The sequence below is a fragment of the Mandrillus leucophaeus genome, unplaced genomic scaffold (assembly GCF_000951045.1).
Source record: "Mandrillus leucophaeus isolate KB7577 unplaced genomic scaffold, Mleu.le_1.0 Scaffold418, whole genome shotgun sequence".
Taxonomy (NCBI): domain Eukaryota; kingdom Metazoa; phylum Chordata; class Mammalia; order Primates; family Cercopithecidae; genus Mandrillus; species Mandrillus leucophaeus.
Genome location: NW_012104454.1, coordinates 1,380,592 through 1,400,713, shown reverse-complemented (window position 1 = coordinate 1,400,713; position 20,122 = coordinate 1,380,592). Strand labels below are relative to the sequence as shown.

Sequence of the window (20,122 nt, the reverse complement as noted above, 5' to 3'; positions counted from 1 at the left end):
CCAATTCTGCCTTGGTTAAAGGTATTAAAGCTGTGCAGGCGCCAGGCTGAAATTTTTCCTGGGTGAATCAAAAGGATGGAATGAAAACTGAAAAGAAACTAACTTTCTTAAACAATCTGAGCCAGTATTATTTAATGCCATGTCCAGATATCACCTAAAATCATTTTGACCCTCAACAGAAATCATCTCACTTAAAATCATTTTGAGTTCCACTTCCCACACTGGAAAGCACTGGTGTCAGGAGTTATACAGGTGGTATTTTCAAACTGTGGGTTGTCATCTTTTGGTGAGTCATGATATCAATATTGAAGGTCATGAGCAGCATCTGTTTTAATGAGGTAGAATCTAATAGCATGAAAAGAAAATATCAGAATGCATCATATGTAATAAGAGTATAACTTTGTGAAACTTCTGTTTTCATTACATGTGTGTGTGCTGAGTTGCAGTGAAAACATATTTATTAGAAGTCATGGTCAGCAGAAAGTTTGAAAGCTACTTTCTGGAGTTCTTTTGACTCTGGGAGCCTATTAATCACTGAGTCCAGGAGGAGGTCTTCAGAACATGGGGTCTCTAAAGTAATTTGGATAAAGGGGGAGAAATGGTACAATGAAGAAAACAGAGCAAATGATCATCCTGCTCGCTGAGCTCTCTTTGGTGGCGTTGTGGTTTTAGTAAACTTGTCCTCTCACCTTGGAGTTCAGAGTTCCAAGCAGCATCTTGTTTCTCTTAGAGCATTTATCGCTCTGCTGTTATTTCCCTATGTGGCTTACCTCACCTTTATTTGCTTTATCTCTGTAGGTAACCTGGCACATAGTAGCCACCTCATAATGTATAGTGAATGAATGAGTGAATAGGAGTAATCAAAATTGTCTTCTGAGTGGCCTCTTAGGGGAGGACTTATCCAGAGCTCCTAAGTTTCTTGAAGCTGAAGTTTCACAGTGTGATCTGTAGAAAAGAGGATCATGGCCTAAGTGAACATAGTTTTTATAAATCTAGAGTTATGCAGGCATCAAAGGAAAATTCTAATCAAGAGCTACTGTGCAAAAGAAGAATACATGTGAGCAAGCCTCTCTGAACTTATTCTGGTTGGGCTGCCGAATTCACGAAAAATAAGATTTTAAAAAGACAACAACATATGATACTCTAATTTTACCCATTGTATAAAGTTTGGTTATTCTTACAATGTGGAGGGGAAAGATGGGGAAAGGGATCTGATGGGTATTGAAATGCCTAATGTACCAGCTGCTGTGCCAGATCTTTACAAAAAATTTCATGTAATTCTTACAATCAGGAAAAAAGTTGGCCATTGGAATCTTCCTGTGGTCTAAGGGAATGTTCAAGGGCTAACCTTGTCACTGGCAGGGTATCAGAACTAGAATTGAGTTCTCCTGGGCCCCAACACAGAGCTCTTTCCTATCCTAACCACTCTTTTATTGCCCTCTCTATAACCCTGTCTTTGTAGAACTGAAGGACCAAGTTCAGGTTGCTAAGGGGGTCAGGCATCTATCCTGTTCTAGGAAAGGCTTTCCTTCAGGTGGCTCATAGAAGCAGGTGTGGGGTCAGTGGTCTTGGAGCCCTTGTTTTCCTCTTTGAAATTGTTTCATCTTCTCGAAACTAAGTTGCTATTTTCAAGTGTTAAGAGCAAATAGAGTATAATTCCAGTTTCCTAATCATAATAAATGTTAGTAACAGCATAGGAAGAAAACCTATACTTTCTATAAAACTGTCAGCAGCAGGGAAATGGATGCATAAGGAACTCTCACTTTCTGTTACGTTGTTCTATAGTGTTTGATCTTTTTAATAATAATCATATTCTACTTTTGTAATCAGAAAGAATATGTATTTTTAAAGACTTTTTAAAAAAAAATCCTCCCCATAAACAAGAAAAAACCTAGTGCTTTTCAGGTTTCACCAGAGAGCTCAGTAGAGCCAGAAGTGCTCACCCACCACCTCCTGGGGCTCTCAGACCCCAAGAGGTTCAGAGACTAGGGTATTTAGGAGAGGAGGATACTCAGGATGTGTTTGGGAAATACAAATACAGCACATCAGGCCTGATTCTGCAGCTGTGAGCACGCCAGTCAGTCTGTCAGGGCCTCACTTTTTTCAATTATAAATGAGTGTTAGACTTTAGTTTCTGAGATACCTTCTGGGCCGCTCATGTTCTGTGACTCAGTCATTCTGGGCATAGAGGCCATAAATATCCAGGAAAACAAAAAAGGGGTGAGGATCATCAGAGAGGAACTGTCAGGAAAAGCCCCTTAAGAAAGTGGGTTAGGAGGGTATCATAGGCCTGGGTTAAAGTAGGCACATGTAAGCTGAGTGGGTTCCAGAAGCAGAGACCTTGTTGGGGAATCACTGGAAATGAAGGAGGTCTAATTGAGTGAGAAATAGAGTTAGCAGAAAAGCTTTGAAAGCTCAAGGAACCTTTAGGAGAAAAACTTGTGCAATGAAGCATCTGAGAAGTTTATGCAATATGAAGTCTCTCTCATCATACCTAATCCATGGCATGTCCATTAGGATTAGGCTTTTATTTAAATTAGTATAAGGGGGAAAGAAAGAAAAGCCAGACTAAGAAATGTGGATTTTAGGCAGGTAATGGGGATCTACCACAGATTCTTGAGAGGGCAAGCAAAATAATGCAAATGGTGTTAGAGAAAGATCAGCCGCATCTCCATTTGTTCAGAGAGGCAGAGATCTACTAGTAGGCTCTCCCATAATTATTTAGCCACCAGTACTTACTAGGCACAGAATAACTGTTCAGTAGCACTGTGGTAGACACTGGGTTTGGAGGATGCGTGTTTGGGGTAGGGGTGGCTGTTTAGTCTGTTAAGGAAAACAAAGCCCCCAACCCAGCAGTCCAGCAGGAACTATAGGCTCTTATTTTGTTGACTGACAGTCCCACCCCAGACCTTTGCAAACAGGAAGAGAGCATTTTCTCCTACTTCCCATCTTCATATGTCATGTGACCAGGCTGCTCTGAATCTGCCCTGCCCCACCCAGAAGCAGTTGACTTCCTGCAAGTGGAGAAATCATTTCATCTGTGCTCTGATTTGGGGGCGGGAGTGAGATGCCAACGTTCACCAGACCCGGGTGGCTTTGTGAGTGCTGTGCTGCAACTAAACAAACTTCACTGAGGTGGCTGAATCCTCTGTCCTCTATAACCTCTCATCTCTACAACTTGACTCTCTCCCCCAGGGTGTAGATCAAAGCCCAAAGCCTTTAATTATTGGCCCAGAGGAAGACTGTGACCCAGGTTATTTCAACAACGAGGTAACGGTTTCCTAGTTTTCTCCTTTCATCATTTTTTTGTCATACAAGCTGCTCTTGACTAGAAGCAGTTTGACTAGCATCAGCTGTGAAGGGAACTTGGGGCGGGGAGTCTCCTTTATGAACCCAGGACGGGGAATCACATGGGAGCTAAGCTGGAACCTGCTGTGCTGCTGTGCCCGGCCTCCCACCATGCTCATCCTTCTGCCTTCCAGAGTGACATCATATTCCAGGATCTGGAGAAACTGAAGTCTCGGCCAGCTCACCTGGGGGTTTTTCTACGTTACATCTTCTCTCAGGCAGACCCCAGTCCACTGGTAAGTCAGAAGCATCCGTCTTGATTGAGGGCCTGCTGGTGCTGGGCAGAGAGGACCTCTAGCCTCTGTTTCTGCTCTCTGGCTGTTACAATTCAGATCCATGGGCACAGTCAGGCACTTCAGGGACAGAGACAAATAGCCAAGAAGATGAAACCTATGCAGAGGGGATTTTTCACTGTATGATGCAGCTAACTAACTACATCAGCTGCCTAGGGAGGAGCAAGAGAGCAAGGCCAGGAAAACTCATTCTTGATCAGTTCAGGAAATCGTCTTGGAGAAGTTGCTCTTCCTAGAGGTTTTTAATTGAAGGTAGATACAGACCAACTAGGGAGTTGAGAGAGTGGCCCTGTGAGAAAACTTGCAGATGGCAAGGCTTAAAGGGTGTTCCGTGTGAAGGTGATGACAAGAAGGAATGTGAGGGGATGGAGAACAAAGTACCGGGGACAGTATTCAGAGCCAGCAGCCTTCCCAGTTTCCTCATTCTGCTCAGCTGCTTAGAAAGGAAGGGGAGATGGAGGAGAGGGGTTGCGGTTGTATTCTTCAGAATAAACTTCTCACCTGGGGCATGGGGTGCTGTTTTGTCTTTCTGGGGACACCATCAGAAGCCAGAATGAACAACCATCCACAGGTATTGATTGAACACCTGTGTGCAAGTCCAAGGGCCAGAAGCATTCCTGAATAAAGACAGGGCACACCACAAAGAGAAATAAAACATGAATCCTTAAGAAACAAGACATAAACCAGCACAGAGACACAAGTGAAATACCACGTGTGGAGAGGATACAGAGTTGAGGAGTGATCAGTGTTGAAGATGTGCCTGTGGGAAAGGGGGTGGGGATTATTTTGCCACAGGTTTCTGAAATAGTTTGACCCTGGCTTTCTCAACCTCAGCACTGTTTTGAACTGGAGAATTCTTTGTTGTGGTAGACTGTTCTGTGCCTTTGGGGAAATATGGCTGCATCACTGGGCTATACCCACTAGATGCCAGTAGCACCACACTTGCCCAGTCGTGACAACTAAAAATGTCTCCAGATAGGGCCAAATGTCCCCTAGGGGGCAGAATCACTGTTGGGGGAGAACCACTGCTCTAACCCGGTTATCTCTCCTTCTAGCTTTTTTACCTATGTGCAGAAGTTTATCAGCAGACAAGCCCCAAGGATTCCCGAAACCTGGGGAAAGACATCTGGAATATTTTCCTGGAGAAAAATGCGGTAAGGCAGTCATAGATTGGATTATAATTTTATTATATTCTTTGAACTACTCAGAGGCAGGGAAAATTAAGCAAAACATTCAGGCCACACGGACACAGGTTCTTAAAGAGAAATCTAGACTGAGAGATTAATATCCCTGGATTCTGTTCCATGCTACTCTCAAAAAATCTCGCAGTACCGCTTTTGTTGCACATATAGAATACACATTGCCTCTCCCTGGAATGTTTAGAGGAAAAGATTGTACCAAATTCTCCCTGATTCAGTGCCCTGGTTCCCCACAACCCTCCCTGCTTTGCCCATCCCTAGGCTGAAGAAACAGAGGTCTAGAGACATCAGATGGTCTAGATCAGTGAGGCAAGAGGTTTCTGAAGCTCAGTCTGAGTTGCTATTACTGCCCAAAGGCAGGAGTCAGAGGTGGGAGGCCCCAGAGTGTCTGGGGTAGACGGCACCCTGTGCATTGGGACAGAGTTCCCAGGGGTGTGTCAGGGATCCCGCTGGCAAGAGCATCTCTGCCTGCAGAGGGCAACTGCTATCCCAGACTTTCTAATCTGGTCAACTAGACTAATTCCAAGGTGACTTTATTCTTTTGGCAGTAAGCTAGTAGGGTTAATGAGGTTGGAGAAAATTGGTTTTTCTTAAGAGTTTTATATTTGCCCTCTTAAGTGGGTCTTGAGTAGGGAGGTTAGAGCTGCCAGTTGTTCTCTGTTGGTTGTTATGGAACCTCTCCAGTATCCAGGTGTCAGGGACTTGTGTAGCAAAAGCCAGAACACCATGCTAACTGCAAGGCTGGGTGACACAAGGCTAGCTTTCCCATGGGAGTGAGGGGGAGGGAAAGTCCACCAAATAGCCCAATAAAGGCTTTTCCCTTGCTGCTAAGTCAGCACGGGTCCACTTTTTGGACAACATGCCATTCCATGCACTCTCATGGCCTGGAAATAAGAGTGAAAAAACTGCCTGTGCCGCCCTCAGAATATTGTACCAGCTTGCTGTATAGCCTCAGACTCCATTTCCCAGAAACCCTAGCCTAGAATTCAGGTGTGCAGTTGGGGAGTAATGAGAAGAATGGTAGGGCAGATGTAGGCAGAAAGGCAAGAAGTTCATATGGGCAAGCCCTCCTCGCCTGGCACACTGTTGATCTCCCTGGAGTGTGCAGACCTGACCACTTCTGCTCCACACTTCTGTTTTTTAGCCTCTGAGAGTCAAGATCCCTGAGATGTTACAGGCTGAAATTGGTAAGTTGGCTCATTGGTCGGTTAGTCTCTTCTTGGTGCCTTTCTTGTCCTGAGCTCTCAGGAAACTCCAGAGGACAGAAGGGACATAGTTCCTGTCCTTGGGCAACCATCCTCTAACAGAGGAAAAGACCCATGAGACGGTTGCTCCAGAACACTGCACAGTAGCTTATGGACAGGTGCATATGGGACAGACCCTGCCTGGGCACTCACTCTGCCGGGGAGGAGCTTGTCGTGGGAAGACATTGGACTTGGAGTTAGGAGACCTGGGTTCATGTCTGCCAGCCTTCTACATGATCTCTCTGGTTCTCCATTGGCTTATCTGTACAAAGAGGAAATCAGACTTGATCAGGGATTCCTCAGCCAGGCTGGTTATCAAGAATCCCTTGGGGAACTCAAAAAATACAGAAACTAGGGCCTCACTCCATCCTCCTTTCAGAGTTGGAATCTCCAGAGTGGTTTTTCTTGTTGGTTTTTTTTTTTGGGGGGGTGGGGGTGCGGGAGGTATTTTATTTTTGTTTTTGTAAGTTCCCTAATACTGACAGCAACGAGTCCAGAATGAGGACCAGGCAGGCTAGATGGTGCCCAGCTCCCTTCTCCTTCTAATCATCAGTAGAAAAATTAAGGGGAGGCAGTCTAAGGTGATGTCAGCCTGAGAAGCTAATCACTGGCAGTTTTTTAGAGGACAGGAATTGGAAGCTGCATGTAGAAAGAGATGATTTGTGGGCACGTGTGACGGGGAGGAGAGCCCAGGCATAGGGTGAACAGAGCTTGCTCGAAAGCAGAGTGAGAGTAAAGCGCAACTCTCAGGGACTTAGCCTCGCCTGGGTGGAGCTAGATGCGGGGACTAGAGAGACATCTTTCAGTTTCTGCTGGGGAGCTCAGGTTTCATGGAATGTGAAGTGCTTGCCTCTTTTAGCCTTGAGCTGCTTCTGGAGCAGTAGAGGGGAACAAGCCTCTCAGAGATCTGCACTTGGATGTCAGAGGATGGTACTTAGACCCATCCAGTAAGAGGGGCTTTAATCCTTCTCTTAATGGAGCACAGAACATCCAGAAAATATTTTTGTCCTTGCCTTGTACTTTGGATATCAGGATTCCAGTCCTGAATTCAGGAAAGACCTGAGAGTCCAGGCCTTCTCTCCCTTTAGGCTAACAGGGCAGAAAGCCAGCCCTTCCTCCCAGTGTCACAGGGAGTTGAAATGCTTTGAGATGCTCAGCAGAATTGATCTCCCCACACCCCCAGTACCCTACCCACTCTGCTTTCTCTGGTCTCCCACTACAGACTCGCGCCTGCGGAACAGCGAGGATGCCCGTGGTGTTCTCTGTGAAGCTCAAGAGGCAGCCATGCCTGAGATCCAAGAGCAGATCCACGACTACAGGTTGGCCCAGGAGCTGCCCTCCCACCACTCTCCTTGCACCTCTGCCTCTTGTCCTTGGCTCCTTCCCTCTGGGACGTGCACATATCTCTTGTTATATGTTTGCCTCGTTCTTTCTGGGTATCCATCTGTTGAGTATTTGTGTATATTTCTTTCTTTCCCTGTGTTTATCTGGCTTAGAACGAAGCGCACTCTGGGGCTGGGCAGCCTGTATGGTGAAAATGACCTGCTGGACCTGGATGGGGACCCTCTCCGAGAGCGCCAAGTGGCTGAGAAGCAGCTGGCTGCCCTTGGAGATATTTTGTGAGTCTTTCAGCTTCCTCCCACCCCACTGAACGTCCCAAGCAGGTTGACATATTTTGTGGGTCTGTTCTTTCAATCTCTCCCCCTCTTCCACTTCTTGCCTGATTCTCCTGCCCCTGAAAGATGGGGAGTCGTGCCCTCCTGCTGCATTGGTCAGGCTGAGGGCTGCAGGTGTTCAAGGGCGTGGCAGAGCCTGCAGCTCCTGATAGTCATTTGGTGGTTATGACAGACCATGGGCCCCAGGAATGTGGTAAGCCTTCTACTTTCCCCTGCTGGCCCGCTTCCTGACCTCTCTCCCTTCCTGCCTCTAAGATCTTATCTGTCACAGAGAGTGAGGCCAGTGCTGTGTGTGCCCAGTGGATAAAGTTCCTTCAGGAGGCAGCTAGAACTGGCTTAGGGGAAATTGAAACGTCTTTTACTGATCCACATCAGAAAACTGAACTAGCGCAACATATTAAGGCGCTTCTGGCACAGCTGCTTTTGTTATGTTTTTCTAACGCCATTTTCAAAAGTGTCGTAGGCACCTGTGATGAAAGCCCCAGTATCACAGACTTTGTGGGGACACTTCAGGCTTAGAAGTAATTTTTTTCCCTAATACTGCTTCTTACTAAGTAGCTATGTGACCTTAGTTAAGCCATTCCATATAAGTCAGATCCATAGGCACAGCCGGGCACTTCAAGGACAGGGTAAAAATAGCAAAGAAGATGAAACCTATGCAGTCTCTGCTAAGGCTGATATTTCAACTCGGCAAATATTTATGGAGTTCCTGCTATGTACCAAATACTTCTGCATCAAACGTACTTCTCTCCTTTTCCCCCACTAACCCTCCTTTCATGTAGGAAAAAGTTACCCTCCTCCTAGCCTCTAACCAGGTGACCAGCCTCTGTCTTTGCAGTCTGAGTCATCTGTTTTTTCTTTCATTCCAGGTCCAAGTATGAGGAAGATAGGAGGTAAGCAAGTCTATGATGTGCATTTGCAGCTTTCAAGGTGGAAGGAGTGGGGATGAGCTACTATGCTTTCCATTTCTGACAATCACAGGGGAGTCCCTCATGTTGTACAACCACGTAGGACCGTGGTTCCTGCAAGTCTAGCTCTCAGGTGTCTATGTGACCATAACATAGGGTTCATGAGGCCCACGCCCCTGATGCTTAGGGATCACCCCTGGGGATGTGGATCTGTTCCTCAGTGGGAAGACGCCAAGCTGCCATTGCTCCTCACAGTGCCATGCCTGGCTGCAGCTTCTCTACCCAGATGAGCTCTTTGTCTCCCTTCTCAGTTCTTTCCCTTAAACTACCTAAAGTAGTGACAGTAATTGTGGAATCAGCCTGTTAGTGGCATCTGCAGAGGGGAGCTGGTGTGCAGCACAGTTCCTTTCTTGGCACATATTAGAAATTTTTTTTTTTTTTTTGCAGCCTATATATTTATCTCATTGTTTTTCATTAGCCAAGATTAAAATGAGTCTTTATTCCCTGAGCATACACACTAATAAGGAAGAGAAAATAGGGTGAGGAGTCTGTTTCACAGGGAAGTACAGACAGAGCTAAAGCCTTGCTGCATTGAATGCAGAGTGGGTCATCATCCATCCAGCAAATTGTGGATACAAAGACATTTTTAAGCAGAAGTCTGGACATTTTCATTTGTGGCAGTTGGAAGCCACTTGACAGCTCCTTGTCCATCTCTTTTTCTCTGTACTGGGGTGGGAGGATGGTGAAGGCAGTATACCTTGGCAGAGGCTGCTGGCATTTCTCCTTTCCCCTGGCTTCCCCACCCCTGCATATATGCCTGAGAGTATCAGCTGCAGACCTCAGCCGGTCTTCCACGTCTGCCTGTGTCTTGACCAGGCAGGAAATTATTTACTTACATTTTAGGGAATTGGCGTGTTCTTCCACTGACCATCATCTGCTCATGGGGAAGAGTTCTGCTTAGGGAAAGAGTAGGACTTCTCCTGGGAGAAGTCTTATTCTTGGTTACCTGTGGGCTCACTGTGTGGAGAAGGTCACAGTCCAACTTTTGGCCAGCTTCTGCCTGCTGTCCCATTTAATTATTTTAGACTTTTCTTTGAATACTTTCACCTGTAACTACCCCTTCCCCACTCCACTGGGTGGTGGTGAAGAGATTGTTTGGCACAGGGAAGGTAACTTGAGCTCTCTGATTCAGGACACTGTTCCTCTTTTACAGCGCCCCCATGGACTTTGCCCTCAATACCTACATGAGCCATGCTGGGATCCGTCTTCGAGAGGCACGACCTTCCAACACAGCTGAAAAGGCCCAGTCTGCTCCTGACAAGGACAAGTGGCTACCCTTCTTCCCTAAGACCAAGAAGGTGAGGGCCAGGCATGGTGGCTCATGCCTGTAATCCTAGTACTTTGGGATGCCAAAGCGGATGATTGCCTGAGCTCAGGAGTTCGAGACCAGCCTGGGCAACATGGTGAAACCCCATCTCTACTAAAATACAAAAATTAGTCCAGCGTAGTGGTGCATGCCTTAACCCCAGCTGCTCGGGAGACTGAGGCACGAGTATTGCTTGAACCCAAGAATTGGAGGTTGCAGTGAGCCAAGATCATACCACTGCACTCCAGCCTAGGCAATAGACTGAGACTCTGTCTCAAAAAAAATAAAAAGAAGGTAACAGCTGTCCTGGAAAATATCTCCTCTTGGTGCAGTTCTCTGTGCTGAGGTAGGTCAGGAAAGCCATTTTGCAGGTCTCTGGCTACATCCCTCCACCTGGATGTGGACTCAGTGAGAACCCCCAGACTAGAGCAGCTCTCAGTCCCTTCCAAACCCAGGTCAGAGGTGAATGCTTGTTAGGGTACCAGCAAGAGTCAACTCTCCAGTTACTTGCTGAGGGCCAGCCTTGGGGGACAATGGCAGAATTGATTAGCAGCCATGCCTGAGTATCAGGGCCTCCTCCAAACCCCAGTGTCTCCTGTCTCAGCAGAGCAGCAATTCCAAGAAAGAAAAGGATGCCTTGGAGGACAAGAAGCGAAACCCCATCCTCAAATACATTGGGAAGCCCAAAAGCTCTTCTCAAAGCAGTGAGTATTTGGGGAGCAACAGCCTTGGGCATTCCTTGGGCAGGGACCTCAGCCCTTTCATGTACCAGTATGTTGGCAGAGGGCCTTCCTGTGTTTCTGGGAACCACAGACCCAAACTCAGACCACAGCCACTTTCTCTCCCCTTGCCAAATCCAGTGCAGGATCTCTGAGGTTCAGGTGAATATTTCTGAGCCAAGGAAACCGTACCGGTCTCTGGGTCTTAGTCTAGGAACCCAGAGCAGTTCTAGCTACCAAACGACCACGTGAGAAACATTTCCCCTCGGCAAGGATCGCCCTGTGGACAGTAAATACGCCCTTCACCTTCATCCAAGGGTCTATCATTGGTCCCAGCACACAGGACTGCAATAGTACAGATGTGGGAGGGGCATGGTTGAGTCACTATTGAGTAGAACTAGTCAGGTTGGGGGCAAGTTTGGGTCCCAGAGTTTCCCCTAATGCCATCAGTAACCCAAAACTCAACTGATCCTATCGTTGATCTCTTCCCAGTGTGTGTCATTTGTCTGGAAATTGTTGCTGTCCCCTCCCAGTCAGTACCTTAAGCCCCCCAATATCAATGGGAATCTGTGAGGGGTAGTGGGGTGGGCCGGCTGCCCTTTCTGAAATTGCTGCATTACAGGAGAGGGAAAGGGATTCTTCTAGATCAGCCTTGGTTTTCACCGCTACCATTTCATTTTCTGGCTTGATGTAATTTTTATTTTGATTCTTAAAACATTGATTTGACTTTTCATGGTTTACTTTTGTTTTTGTTTGTTTTTCTTTTAGCATTTCATATTCCCTTGTCCCCTGTGGAAGGTAAAAGGACCATTTTCTTTGGGTTTGTCTTTGCATTAGCATTGAGTTTCCATCTCCCAAATCTTGTCTTTTCTGTTTCTTTCTCACCATCTCCCATCCTGTTCCTCCTCCCTCCCTTTCTTTCTTCTCTCCATTTCTCTTATGTGTTGCTCATTGTTGCTAAAGCTGCTGTGTGCTGCAAACCCTGTGGGTGGTTGGGGAGGGCACCACCCTCATGCCAGGTACGAGACCTTGTCTCCTAACCCAGAGTTCCAGGGGGCAGAGCTCCTACTCCCGCAGGGACAGCGCCTTCTGGTAGTTCTGGCCAAGACTAGACTTCTGGTTCCTCTGGCGGTTTTTCCACAGCCTGAGGCCTTTTCTCTATAATTCAGTCACATCTCCATGATGAGTTTCCAAAAATCCAGAGTTCTATATAAGTGAGGGGAACCCTCTCACATTGAAGGGTCTTGCAGTGAAGCAGAAGTGCCTCAGATTTTTTTTTTTTTTTTTTTTTTGGAGACACAGTTTCACTCTGTCGCCCAGGCTGGAATGCAGTGGCGTGATCTTGCCTCACTGCAAACTCCGCCTCCCAGGTTCAAGGGATTCTCGTGCCTCAGCCTCCCGAGTAGCTGGGACTACAGGCATGTGCCACTATACCCAGTTAATTTTTGTATTTTTAGTAGAGATGGGGTTTCAGCATATTGGCCAGGCTGGTCTCAAACTCCTGACCTCAGGTGATCTGCCCGCCTTGGCCTCCGAGAGTGCTGGGATTATAGGCATGAGCCACCGCACCCAGTCAGTGCCTCAGATTTTTGTTTTCAGTTAAAATAATAAAAATATCATTTTCGAAGGTGATTTTTTTTTAATGTGAAGTATGGGTCTCTAACAGTTTTTCTCTTGGGTATTTTTGTTCGTATCATCTACTTAAGCCCCTCAGTATAGCACCTCCATCTCTTTTGACGTTTAACCACCAGCACTGTATAACCACAGCAGTGAAAAAAGAATGACCCTAAATGTATTTTAGAGGACCTAGTATCTTCCAGAATCCGTATATTTAAAACATTAATGTGATACACATTAATCCATAAGAAGTTTAGAGCCTACAGTGAAATGTCACAGAATTGAGCAAGTTCATTTCCTGTTAATAAGGTCCATATGCATGCAATTGATTAACACTTTGTAGGTTCAACAATAAATATATAGAGAGAGATAGTGAGATAGCAATGGGATGCAATCTGGAAACTATTCTGTTAGTGTAATTTATTTTACATAAAAGTGAAAATTAAAAATATTATCTTCAAAATTAATTTAAAAGTTACTAAACTGCTAGACTGTATGCCATTTTAAGCAATAAAAATAAGGAATTAATGAAAAAAAAAGTTTATAAAACAAGGGGAAATAAAGAATGGCATTGAAATCCAGTCCTCAGTTTTTTTGGTTGGTTTTTTTTTTTTTTTTTTTTTTTTTTGAGACAGGGTTTTACCCTGTCACCCAGGCTGGAGTGCAGTGGTCTAGTCATAGCTTACTACAGCCTTGAACTCCTGGCTCAAACAGTGCTCCCACCTCAGACTTCCAAGTAGCTGGGGCCACAGACGTACATCACCACACCTGGGTAATTTATTTTTTGTAGAGAGAGGGTCTCACTGTATTGCCCAGTCTGGTCTCAAACTCCTGGGCTCAAGCGATCCTCCTGCCTTGGCCTCTGAAAATGCTGAGATTATAAGCATGAGGCACTGTGTGCCTAGCCACTTTGCTCTTTTTAAAAATCCATTTCCTTCTACCTGTTTTTCCCCTGTTACTCTGGGTCATTCGGTTATACCAGCTCTCAGGGCTACGCCTGTATTTTACCACAGCTAAGGTGTAACTCTATCTAGAACATAATTGAGCATTTTCCAAGTGGCCCATGGGAAAGGGAAGAGTGGACTCAGCCTGCTGGCTTTCAGTTATAGGATGTTCCCAGGCTCCCACATCATCACCCAGCCAGGGCGGCTCAGGGCTGCGGCTGCACAGCTGACCCTGGCATCTGCATGGTTTCAAGACCCAGATGCACATTCAGGCTGGGACAGGCAGATCTGCTCTTAATCTCCAAAGTGAGAGTGATGGTAATAGCCCCTACTCCTGTAATGTGCACCCACAGCCACTTGCACAATTTTAGAAAAATATTCCCAAGCCACTTGCCTAAAGGCTGTGGAATTGTAAACTTTGAAGACAGGAGCTAAATTTTTTTCTGTTCTCTCGGACTTATAAGTTTTCTTATGGAAGTCAGATTTTGAGACAGATTTGTAAGTTTGTATATGTAGATGTCAGAATCTCTGAAGTAGGATCAGGGCCCAGACCCTGGGCTGTTGATATTGCCTCCCCATTTCCCCTTGTCCTTTCCACTGGTCTCAGGCAGCCAGCATTCCTAGCCCACCCCTGTTCTAATATCGCTGGGCTCAGAACTGAGCTAGTTGACTTGAAGGTGAACCCTTTATCTCTCTTCCCTCCTGCTGAGAGCCACGGAACTCTGGATCTGAGTTCCCCAGGGGCTGTAGTTGGCATTACCTGTGCCTTTTCACTCCCCATCTGCCCTCTCTGTTTGTCTGAACAAGAACAGCTCTCTTGTGTCTTAGCTTTGAAAGGGGGCTGGAATTTGAATGCCAGTGAAGTCTCTCCTCTGTTCCTCCTAGGTCGTCTCTTACAGTACTAAAGAGTCTGATTCTGTAGTGATGGAGGCCAGGGAAGGGCAGAAAGGACAGGAAGGAGAGGCAGAGAAAAACGAAAAATTCATTTAAATTTGAGAAATGCCTAATATATTTTGGCAACATGGGCAAATTACATGTAGATGTGCTTTGGTATTCCTGGCTACTGATCATGACTTTCAAGCAGAAGAATGTGAGGGCCAAAAGAACGCTTATGGAAAATATACTTCCAAACCCTCTCATTTTGTGCACGAGAGAAGAATAAACCCAGAAAGATAGTGTGACTTCCCAGGGCCACAAAACGTATTCATAGAAGAGCCAGGACCAGAATACATCTCCTGACTCTTGGTCCAGTGCTGTTCTCATCCACGCTTGCTCATTGCTCTGTCTTCGGGGATCTGGGGAAGTCTGGGCCTGAGAAGCCGTCCCTGAACAGCAAGCCTAATGTCCTTCATTTTCTTTTTGCTTCTAGTCAAACCAGGCAATGTGAGGAACATCATTCAGCACTTTGAGAACAACCAGCAGTATGACGCCCCAGAACCTGGGACACAGCGACTCTCGACCGGAAGTTTTCCTGAGGACCTGCTGGAGAGTGACAGGTAGCAGTGGCTGGATGGGACTCACTAGCTGCTTGAAGAGTGGGGCATGGGCAGGGCTGATGCTGGGGTTTAATTCCAGCTACTTTACCCCCCTCCACTAGCTTCTAAGGCTCCATCTACAGAACTTCCTCCCCACCCCCAGTATCTTCAGGAGACACATTGTGTGCTGGTGAAAAAGCCAGTGGAAGAGCAAACAAATCCCTGACTTCCATCCCAAGAACTACACACTTTTCAAATTCCCTTTGGATTTATCACCTGACTACTCAGTAGCCTTCATCCAAGATCGAGCTGGATGATATAAAGAGGCCAATCAGGAAACCCTAAGTGACAAGGATAAGGAAGACTATAGTGGGCGCAAGAGGGGTCCTGGGGAAAAAAGACCCAGGCAGGCAAAAGGAAGTCGTTTCGTGTCTGTATGTGAAGAAGAGAGCCAGAGATGAGGTTCTGCTGGGTACTTTAAAGACAAGTGATGTAACTCTAGGCATCAGATGTCCACCTCAGCAAAGAGAGGCAAAGTGGATTGATTACAAATGAACTGCTTTTCCCTTTTCAAGAAGAAAAAAGGGAATTGAGACTGGCATCTCTCTCATTCTTCTTTGGTCAGGTTCTTACTAGAGTCCTCATCTGGTATGAAAACATGTTCTTGGACTTAGTTGCTCTTGATCGTGACATGGCAGCAGTCAAGTCATGTCTAAAACTCTATAGCCAGCACTTCAAATCACATGCCTGTAGTCACAAGTATTCCTGCCACCCTTAAAGGTGACTTAAACAGGTATAGTAATGTGGTCTTGTGCAGGGGGAAATAATTCTTGCGGACACTCAAGCCTCAGAGCATTGAGCTGGAGTACAGGCAGGCATGAAAGCAAGTCAGTGTGAAGCAGTGTGGATATTCAAGCCATTTTGCCTTTGCTTGTTTGTTTGGGGGATTTTTTTTTTTTTAAGAGACAGGGTCTTGCTCTGTCACCCAGGCTGGAGTACAGTGGTACAATCATAGCTCACTGCAGCCTCAACCTCCTGGGTTCAAGAGATCTCCCACCTCAGCCTCCTGAGTAACTAGGGGTACAGGCATGCACCACTGCGCCTGGCTAATTTATTTTTATTTTTTTTGAGACAGTCTCACTATGTTGCCCAGCTTGGTCTGGAACTCCCAACCACAGCAATCTTCCTCCTCAGCCTCCCAAAGTGCTCAGATTATAGGCATGAGCCACTGCCCCTGGCCTATTTTGCCTTTGAAATAACTAATTGTCAAACCATAAGCCAAGCTTTCCTGCTTGAATGCAGGTTACTCCTTTCTGTTTATATGAAGCCTTTTTTCAGCTTAACACGTGTCAAAAGATTTTGCTGCCATGAGAATTGACAGATTTACAGGAGATAAAGGTTAGATTTGTACTGGGGGAAGGTTGAGTTCTAACATTAATGGGTAAGTTAAATATGCACATTATGTGATTCCTGTGGTAGCAATGATGTCGTAGATAAATCAAATATTTTAAGATTATAAGACATCAACATTTTGAGAAAATATTTGAGACCATTTACAAACTTGCATTCTTGGCATTGCTAGGTAAATTTGCCCTAAGACACTCACTAGGATCCTAAAGCTACTCTAAGCAGAAACCTTTGGATTTGATGATTATAAACTCATTGGCAATCTCAGAAGAAACAGTATTAGCAGTATGGTGGGTCAGAGATTGTTGTAGATACTTAACAGGTATAAGATGCCCCAGTTCTAGAAGGCAGTACCCTAGGAATTTGGGGGCAAAGCTAGATGATATGCCTCACTTCTTGGTGGGAGCATTACTTACTTCTGGGTGCGTGAAGGAAGGCGCTTAGCTCTGCAGCCCCAGTAGCTCTACTGGGTATTTATTGTGCTGGTACAGTGACCCATTAGGACACTGAAAAGTGTTCTGAGTTAGTCTGGGTTGGGATTGTTCTAGCAGAATTCTGGGGGGTGAATTCAGTAAGGGATCAGTGGGCAGTACGTTTTCTAACCCTGCAGATGAAACCCTCAGGACCCTAGGAGATGAGCTCCATTTTGGATCATCCGGCAGTTTGGGCACCATGAATGGAGACCGAGACATTTAGCTCCTTGTTGCGGCAACCTGCTGTGCTATTAAGAGCTCTGCAGACATTTGCAGGCCTCCTGTGGTCCTAGAAGCAGAGCAGGATGTAGATTACTAATAATATCAGAAAAGCAGCCCAGCAGGGCCACAGCATGGAGGTGGGGGGACCATCCTGGGGCAGCTAGGGGTCAGAGGTGCCAGCTGTCTCAGGCTGATGCACGGCAGGACTCGACTGCAACACCCAGTCATCAGCATCTCATCAAACCCCAGAGACACTCAGTAGCCAAGCATGGCAGGCCAAGGAGCGGGTCCTGCCTGTCAGTAAAAAGGCCCCTGTAAGCACAAGCCTGTCTGCTCCTGAGAGGAAACGGAATCTTAGGAACGGTACTGTTAAGATAAGAATGGAACTCACCGCATCACAACTGGAGGGCTAGGAATCCAGCAGCAGATAGAACTTTCTGACAGGCCGTGTGGAAAATCCTAAAATGAGCTGTGAATGTAGCGACTCTACTGTCCTCTTAAGACCTCTTCAAAGAGGTCCGCCTCAAGCAGAGTTAAAGGCGGCAGCTGACCCACTCCAAAGCAGGGCAACATGGACTGGCCACTAGATGGTCCCATGGGCAGGGAGCTGGGACCTTGTGGTCCCTGATGAGGGACGATGATGTCTACCACCTCCTTGACAGGAGCATGGTGTCTCAGGCCTGTAGACACACTATAATTCGGATTCCTTTAGCCCCAGATTTAATCTTCCTGTTGGGATCCCTTCCTAATAACTCCAGAGGCAGATGACTCTCCATCCATCAGGCTAGGCTGAGGAGAGAGGAGTTTGTAGAGCAGCAAAAATGGTCTATCACTGAGAAGCTTCCACTGCCATCCAGGTGCTTTGGCCATGTTCAAGGGGAGAACCTGTGGCATGGAGGCATCCTCGAAATGCAGTCGCAGGTAAGAGCTGGCCAGGATGTAAGCATGGCCCACTGACTTCCCAAGTCCCAAAGTCTCTTGTCCCTTCCCCCAGTTCACGCTCAGAGATTCGCCTGGGCCGCTCTGAAAGCCTCAAGGGCCGGGAAGAGATGAAACGGTCTCGAAAGGCGGAGAACGTGCCCCGCTCTCGCAGTGATGTTGACATGGATGCTGCTGCAGAGGCTACTCGCCTGCACCAGTCAGCCTCGTCCTCTGCCTCCAGCCTCTCCACCAGGTAGGCAGGGCTACAGTGGCTGCACCCATGGCCATCTCGGGAGTGGGCGCAAGGATAGAGGGTTGCTGAGAGTTGACATTCCCTCCACAGGTCTCTTGAGAACCCAACCCCTCCCTTCACTCCCAAAATGGGCCGCAGGTAAGTGATGGGCACAGTGGTGCCTCTGTTTGGTGTCTGTGTGTCCCATCCACATCCAGCTGCTCCTCTCACCCGCAAGGGGCTGGTTGGGTGGGTGTCTCCTCTTCTGGGCCCGCTGGTTTCCCGTGTGCATGGGGCAAGCAGGTCAGGCAGAAGAGGGAGGGCCAAACCCTCCATGTGAGTTCTTCCTCCTGAGTGAAGCTGAGCTGCCTGTTATCCCCCAGGAGCATTGAGTCCCCCAGTTTGGGGTTCTGCACGGATGCCCTCCTTCCCCACCTCCTAGAGGATGATCTGGGCCAGCTGTCTGACCTGGAACCAGAGCCAGATGCCCAAAATTGGCAGCATACAGTGGGCAAGGATGTGGTGGCTGGGATAACCCAGAGGGAGATCGACCGGCAAGAGGTCATAAATGGTGAGAACGTGCTCCACTGCCCCCAGCTCCGCTCACACATGTGGGAATGGGTCCAGGATGCCTAAGACACAAGGGTGGGAAAGAGGTTAATAGGGTGGGGGGCCCCTATCTGCTGGAGCAGGTCCATGTTGCCTGTTGCTATAGGTCCCCCTCAGTTCTGGCCCTTGGGGTAAGAGAAAAGTTGCTGTATGATCTGAAACCAGCACTTCAAGCTCCCCCAAAATTAGAGTGGTGTGGGAACCAGGCGGGGACTATAGATACTTGCTGATCCATTTTCTCCCTGGCTTTCTACCCTTCTTGTCACAACCACCACTCAGAGCTGTTTGTGACTGAAGCTTCCCACCTGCGCACACTCCGGGTCCTGGACCTGATCTTCTACCAGCGAATGAAGAAGGAGAACCTGATGCCCCGGGAGGAGCTGGCCCGGCTCTTCCCGAACCTGCCTGAACTCATAGAGATTCATAGTAAGGAGCCTGTGCCCTTCCAGACTCCTCCTCTGCCTCCCTTCAGCTTCCTGTTCCACTTTGGCCCCACTGCCAGGAACTCCCTGAGCAGATAACCCCCTACCAATCCCTGGTGAGAAAAAGATCTGTGGACAGCCTGAAACCAGCACTGGAGTTCACCCTGAAAGTAAAATGGTTTCCAGACCCTTCCCATGGCACTGCTGTCAGAGATTCGTTTCTGTCTGTCAGAAAGGTTCTGGCACTTGAGCTCAACCCCAGGCATTTCGAGTTGTTCTCTTCTCGCCCCAGATTCCTGGTGTGAAGCCATGAAGAAGCTCCGGGAGGAAGGCCCCATCATCAAAGAGATCAGTGACCTCATGCTGGCCCGGGTATGGCTCCAAACTTCTCCCTCTTGGCAAGGAGGAGACTGGGGGAGGCAGGGTCTCATTACCCAAGGCCAGGGAATTTGGCAAAGGAAGGGATAGGCAGGGGTCTGGTCCCAGGCAGGGGTGTGATGTCTGGCCCCATGTCCATTCTGCCTCTTCAGTTTGATGGCCCTGCCCGAGAGGAACTCCAGCAAGTGGCTGCACAGTTCTGTTCCTATCAGTCAATAGCCCTAGAGCTAATCAAGACCAAGCAACGCAAGGAGAGTCGATTCCAGATCTTCATGCAGGTGCGTCCTTGGCCATGCCTTGGCCTTCCTTCATCTCCGTCAGGGTCACCAAGGATCTCCTGAACTTCTCTCCTCCTGGCCACATCCTCCCTCTCTACAGCAACTCCCTCTGTCCTTCCGCATGAGCTCCTCAAAAGCACTGACTGACTCTAGACAAAGAGACCTTTGTTTGTGGAAAAGAATCCTGGATTAGCAGTCAGAGGCCTGGCTCACCCACCAGCACCTGTGTGCACTGAGGTGGATCTCAGTTTCCTTGTCTATGGAATGGCAGCAATATGCCTGCCCTTCTGTTTTGACCATATCCCTTTGGATTGGTGTCTCCCTGCCACCACAAACCCTTCGCTACATCTTTAAGGAAGAAGCTTCTACTACTATTTCTGAGTGATCCACC

General features: G+C 47.3%; 1 protein-coding gene across 2 annotated transcripts in view; it reads left to right on the top strand.

Annotated features, from left to right (window-relative positions):
• ARHGEF11 (Rho guanine nucleotide exchange factor (GEF) 11) overlaps nt 1-20,122 on the top strand; it is a 108,153-nt gene that overhangs the window by 76,661 nt on the left and 11,370 nt on the right. For both annotated transcript variants that reach the window (XM_011992830.1, XM_011992829.1), the window contains 17 exons: nt 3,196-3,270; nt 3,483-3,584; nt 4,697-4,795; nt 5,985-6,027; nt 7,307-7,403; nt 7,581-7,703; nt 8,630-8,653; nt 9,882-10,026; nt 10,642-10,738; nt 11,522-11,551; nt 14,684-14,810; nt 17,886-18,065; nt 18,156-18,203; nt 18,428-18,615; nt 18,933-19,079; nt 19,368-19,447; nt 19,606-19,731. In XM_011992830.1, coding sequence (XP_011848220.1) covers nt 3,196-3,270; nt 3,483-3,584; nt 4,697-4,795; nt 5,985-6,027; nt 7,307-7,403; nt 7,581-7,703; nt 8,630-8,653; nt 9,882-10,026; nt 10,642-10,738; nt 11,522-11,551; nt 14,684-14,810; nt 17,886-18,065; nt 18,156-18,203; nt 18,428-18,615; nt 18,933-19,079; nt 19,368-19,447; nt 19,606-19,731 — 1,731 coding nt within the window. The remainder of the gene's footprint in view (nt 1-3,195; nt 3,271-3,482; nt 3,585-4,696; nt 4,796-5,984; nt 6,028-7,306; nt 7,404-7,580; nt 7,704-8,629; nt 8,654-9,881; nt 10,027-10,641; nt 10,739-11,521; nt 11,552-14,683; nt 14,811-17,885; nt 18,066-18,155; nt 18,204-18,427; nt 18,616-18,932; nt 19,080-19,367; nt 19,448-19,605; nt 19,732-20,122) is intronic.